Source organism: Lissotriton vulgaris, chromosome 5 (assembly GCF_964263255.1).
Source record: "Lissotriton vulgaris chromosome 5, aLisVul1.2, whole genome shotgun sequence".
Taxonomy (NCBI): Eukaryota; Metazoa; Chordata; class Amphibia; order Caudata; family Salamandridae; genus Lissotriton; species Lissotriton vulgaris.
The window spans coordinates 962,186,883-962,192,345 of NC_141693.1; the positions used below are offsets into that span (position 1 = coordinate 962,186,883).

At 47.8% G+C, this 5,463-nt stretch overlaps 1 protein-coding gene across 1 annotated transcript; it reads right to left on the reverse strand.

Moving 5' to 3' along the window:
* Window positions 1–4,171: 4,171 nt before the first annotated feature.
* LOC147711834 (uncharacterized) lies at window positions 4,172–5,116 on the reverse strand. Its single transcript, XM_086920247.1, has one exon. The coding sequence runs from the start codon at window positions 5,114–5,116 to the stop codon at window positions 4,172–4,174; it is 945 nt and encodes a 314-aa protein (XP_086776373.1).
* Window positions 5,117–5,463: the final 347 nt, after the last annotated feature.

Genomic DNA, 5,463 nt, shown 5'->3' on the forward strand with positions numbered 1-5,463 from the left:
TCTGAGTTAAATGGCTTGTGATAGCACTTTTAAGCATATTTGGGACATTTTGCAAATGGCAAAGTTTTCAGATGAATGTATATTATTGACCAATAACAACTGAGCGCATGTGTGCATTGTCAATTTAAATAAACGTGGAAAAATACTAGCTGTAGCGTCATCTTTTGCTTGTGTCAAAAATAAAAGTGGATAAATACGGAAAAAATGCCCCAAAAATAAATATGGATAAATACAGACGGAAATGGCAAAAAAATAAATACCATAAAACCGGGAGCCATAATTTAAACATACAGACACCACTGCATCCATTGTTACCACTACCACCACACCGCATACATCACAGATACTACCCCACCCACCACTATAACTTCCACACACACCGAAAACATCACCACACCCACATGCACAGCCCCACCACCATCACATTCACACATACCATAGACACCACCACACCCACAGTCACCACCCCACTACTTTTCACATTTACACACACCACAAAGATCGCCTCCCCACATGTACCAGCCCCACCACCATCACATCCACACACACTAAAGACACACCCACATGCACCACCCCACCACCATCACATCCACACACACCACAGGTACCACCACACCCACATGCACCACTACATTAACAAGCACAATACTCACAACCAGCACATCCACAGACACACCTACCTAAAAGTACACACCCAAAAACAAAGACGCACACAATCAAGGACACAACAGACACATATGAAACAAGACATACCCATGTTTGCCAAACATAAACCAGACCCACATGCAACTGCCCCCTGAACAGACACCGGCACATCGCACACTGGTATTCCCTTTACCTCCCAAACAGACTACCTAGTCCCCATAGCGCATTCCATTTTTCCCTTGCCCTAACACCTCCCAAAACGCTCTAACCACCCCACCAAATGGCATTCTACCACTCCCATACCCCCAACCCACCCCTTCCAAATCCACCTCTACAAAACGCCCAACCACCCTGTCTCCTCCCCAATGCACCCCTTCCAAACTAAAAACCACCCTTTCCACTCTGCAACCTGCAACCCACCCCTTCCAAATGAAACTCCACCCCTTCACAGTGTAAGGAAACCCCTCCCAAACCCCACTCGCTCCATGTAAGATCTGTGAGGTGCCTGCCCTACCCAATGGATGCCCCTACCTGAGAAGATTCCCCTTAGCGGTGACTTAGGAGGCAAGGTGTGTGACACCGCCATGTGCTTTTTGGAATACTGAATTACAAATTGGCTTGGACTTTATTTAGAGACATTTCTCTTGCTGTTCAATAAATACTTTACTTAGATTTGGACACATTGGTCCTATGATTACTTTTCCTTAGCTATTGTTTAATTTCTAATAATGTAGCAGAGTTACAGTGAATTCGTATTTGTGCTGAACATTATGGCAGTTATATTACATATTTGTCTAAAGTCTACTTTGCTATGTACATACACTGGTTGACGTGCAATATACTGGTCATTCGATGTTATGTGCAGTATTCATAATTGTAATGACCACTTACACCACCTAATTAATATGACGTTTTAATTTAGGTGTGTTTGTTTCATCTTGATTGCTGATTGTATAAAACGATTTCTATCTATTGTACTTTGATCCAGTGCAGGATTTGCACTAGACAAGGGGAAATGTTACATGGATGGATATGATGCAGGATTCCAATTTGGGACTGAATTTTATTTCATTGGTATTTCAAATGGTACTGGTTAAGCCTTGTCAAGAGAAATGTCTATATCATGTTTCATTGCATTAATCCCTATGATGTGTGTTGCATATGTTTGCCATGTTTGCAAGTTGGATATTTGTTTGTGCACACCTGAAGGGTGATTTTTTAAACATATATTTTGATATCCTTTTTTGCGCATGTGTCCAGTTTAAAGTAAGTAGCTTCCACCAAATGTATCTACGATTTGAGTGATGTTACAGGTGTATTCATTTGAATTTCTATCACTTCAACATTACCCACATGTGCATTTCACATTGATGTGTTATTGCTTGTAAAAGATATTTTTAAATGCACGAGTACTGTGCATATGCTAACTGACAAGTCAATGGGAACAGTCAAATGTGGAGTTTACCATTGGTTGGATCCATTATGGGGTTGTTTTTCTAAGTCATCAAAAGCAGCGGCAGGACTTGAAAGAATGCATCTATGGTAGTGTTCAAAGTGCGAATGTAAGTACGGCTGAGTTTGTGCCTTATATCCATTCCATTCCACCAACTCGGGTGTGGAGGTTTTACCACCTTAGTCATGTCAGCGCGAAGGCAAGCAATCAGTCAAGTAAGATTCAGCAGTCAGCAAATCAAACCGTCTACGATCTCACGCTCACCACAAACAGCTATCTGGCAGATGCATCAACGGAAATACCTCCCGGTAAAACAGCGTTTCGGTAAAACAGGCCAATACCGAACGCAAAACCAGAAAATGCTATGCATCAAACAATCAATCGGTAAAATATAAAGAATCGCTAATAACCCCCCGCGGTAAATTACCGAATCGCAAAACAGACAATCGGAATTACCGAACCCCAAAGCTGACCTCGGTAATACCGAATCGCTAATAAAGAATCGCAATGGTATGCATGAAAAGTAGCTAATAACGAAAATCCCAAAAATCGCTATTTAGCATGAGCAAATTAAGGGGAATCACAATCAGGAGGTAAAGTAAACTGAAGGACAGAAAAAAAAATTACAACCCCAACTGCAGGTGCTGACAATCAGTGACCCTTCAAAAATGCCCTGGGAAACCCCACATGTCAACCAAAATGGCTGCCCTCTACGTGCTTGCTAGGAGGAGGAGGATCAACGCCCAGGCCCAGCGCAGGAGGATTATCCAGGACAGGATCTTCAGGGTGCGCATCACTTTGCTGGGGCAGACCGAGGAACAGGTGTACGACAAGTATAGACTCAACCGTGCCATAGTAATGCGCCTAATAGCAGACTGGAACCATTACTGCAGCACGAGACCCGTAGGACTAACGCCATACCAGCCCATGTGCAGGTCCTATGCTGCTTGCACCTGCTTGCATCTGGAAGCTTCCAGGGGGTAATAGCTGAGACAGGAGGCGTGTCGCAAAGCACTTTATCACTCTTCTTCCACCGGTTCCTAGAGGCCATGCTGACATTAATAAATCGCCACATCACCTTCCCCACAACCCCCCAGCAGCTGACCCGCACCAAACGGGAATTCTACCAGGTGGCACAATTCCCCCATGTCATAGGGTGTGTTGACTGCACGCATGTCCCCATCTGTCCTCCATCAGCCACCGAATACACCGAATATACCGAAGTCATATCACTCTATAAATGTGCAGGTGGTGTGCAATGCCAAGTACATCATTACGGACCTTGTAGCCCAATTCCCCGGGAGCACACACGACGCTTACATATTCCGTCACTGTGGCCTCCACAGGCGCCTGATAAACGGTGAATTTGGAGAGGGACACCTACTAGGTACATATTGATGCATCATCGTACTCTCCACCCACTCCATCCCCACATGTATATTTGCAATCATGCTGATGACCATTCTCTCCCCATCCTGCAGGTGACAGCGCATACGCATTGCGTGAATATCTACTCACTCCCTACCTCAACCCAGCTACACCGCAAGACCAGCGCTACAACAGAGCACACATCAGCACAAGGAATGTGGTTGAGCGTACATTCGGCATCCTCAAGAGCCGCTTCCGAATACTGCACAAGACTGGAGGTGCCTTGCAGTATGACCCAGTGACCTGCTGCCAGATCATTGCTGTGTGTGCCATCCTGCACAACATCGCCACACGCAGGGGGATACCCATAGAGGTGGACAGAGAGGATGAACTACGTGCACAGCAACCACCCCCCCAACACCGACAGGCGCATGTGCCCAACACAGCTGAAGGGCAACGGAGGCGGACATACATCACACGGAATCATTTCTGAGACAGGTAAGAGAGTGACTTGACAACAGGATCTGATTTGCAAGGGTTTAATGATCATGGACACCTGACTGGTGCAGATAAACTAAACACAAACATGCTGCTGCTGCACTTAAAGTCAAACTTAAATTGTCCCTCCTCAGAACGGGTGATGCGTGCGGCACTTAAGTCTGGCCCTGGTTACATCACCAAGGACAGTGTAACATTGTCACATGTTCACTTCCGTTTGCCGCGTACCCCCAGTCTCTTGTCCTGTGACTCCTCGGCTTCTACTCGATGGGAGTCTGTGGCAGTTGCATTGCGGCCACTGCGCCTCCTCCCGCTGGTGTCCGACAGGGAGACGCTGCTGACACTGGAGGCTCCCTCACTCCCCTCTTCCGCTCCCAGTATGCTGACACTGGCTGACCCAGGCTGCAGTTGCTCCACTGCAGTGGTCACCCTCTCAATGGCCTTTGCCACATCCCCACAGTAATGACCAAGGTCCACTTGCAGGGACACGGACCTGAGGGACAGCACAGCCGTGCTGTTGCAGAGCTTGTTAATGGCCTTGTTGGTTGAAGTCACTGCCAGCATGATCTGCCTGTGACGCCGCCGCTCACTCTGTTGGCCTGCCACTACGGCACGTGTGAGTTCTTGCAGGCAAAGCTTTATTTCATTGTTGCCGGCAGCTACGGCAGTGGTGTGCTCACGCACAGCGTCTGTCATGTTGCTAAGTTTGTTGCATAGCTTGGTCATGGGCAGTTTCATGGCACCCATGTGTCTCCCCTGCAGGCGCTGGACACGCAGCATCCGGGTCTCCACAACTCCGTACCCTCCGGACAGATCGACTAGTCTTGCAGCACCCCAACCCGGGGGCACAGCCCTCTGCCTGTTGCGCTGTCGTGCTGATGTTTGGCTGGTTGGAGTGACGACAGCCTGGTGTGGAATATTTGGGTTTGCTGAACTGTGATCTGATTCCATCACGGGCAGGGAGGGAACATCTGCTCTGCGGCTCTGCGGAGTGGCCCACACTGGTGGTGGTGGTGGTGGTGGTGTCTTGGACCGCGAGGATGGTGGTGGTGGTGGTGTTGTCTTGGACCGCGAGGATGGTGGTGGTGGTGGTGTCTTGGACCGCAGGGATGTTGGAGGTGTTGTCCGCCATGGTGGTGAAGGGGAGGACATGGCTTCAGCTCCATGTGAGCACTCTGCTTCTGACAAAACAGGCGTCTCTGAGTTGACGAGGCGGGCACTGTCGTCAGAATCGAAGGGGGATGCATCTGTGTGTGAAACAGTGCATAGTTATTATCATGGTATAGTATGTGGAAATAGCTGTGGCATCTCACAATAAATAACATTTTCTGTCTGACATTTGGCCCTTTGCTGCTGTAGTCATCTCTGTGCTCTGGCATGCACCCATTCATGTATGGACTACAACTCCCATGGTGCAACACATTGGTGAGGGTATGTGTTAAGGGCAACGCTACATGGGCACTGGGTCTAGCATGGGGGATTGGGCAGGGAGTTAGTAC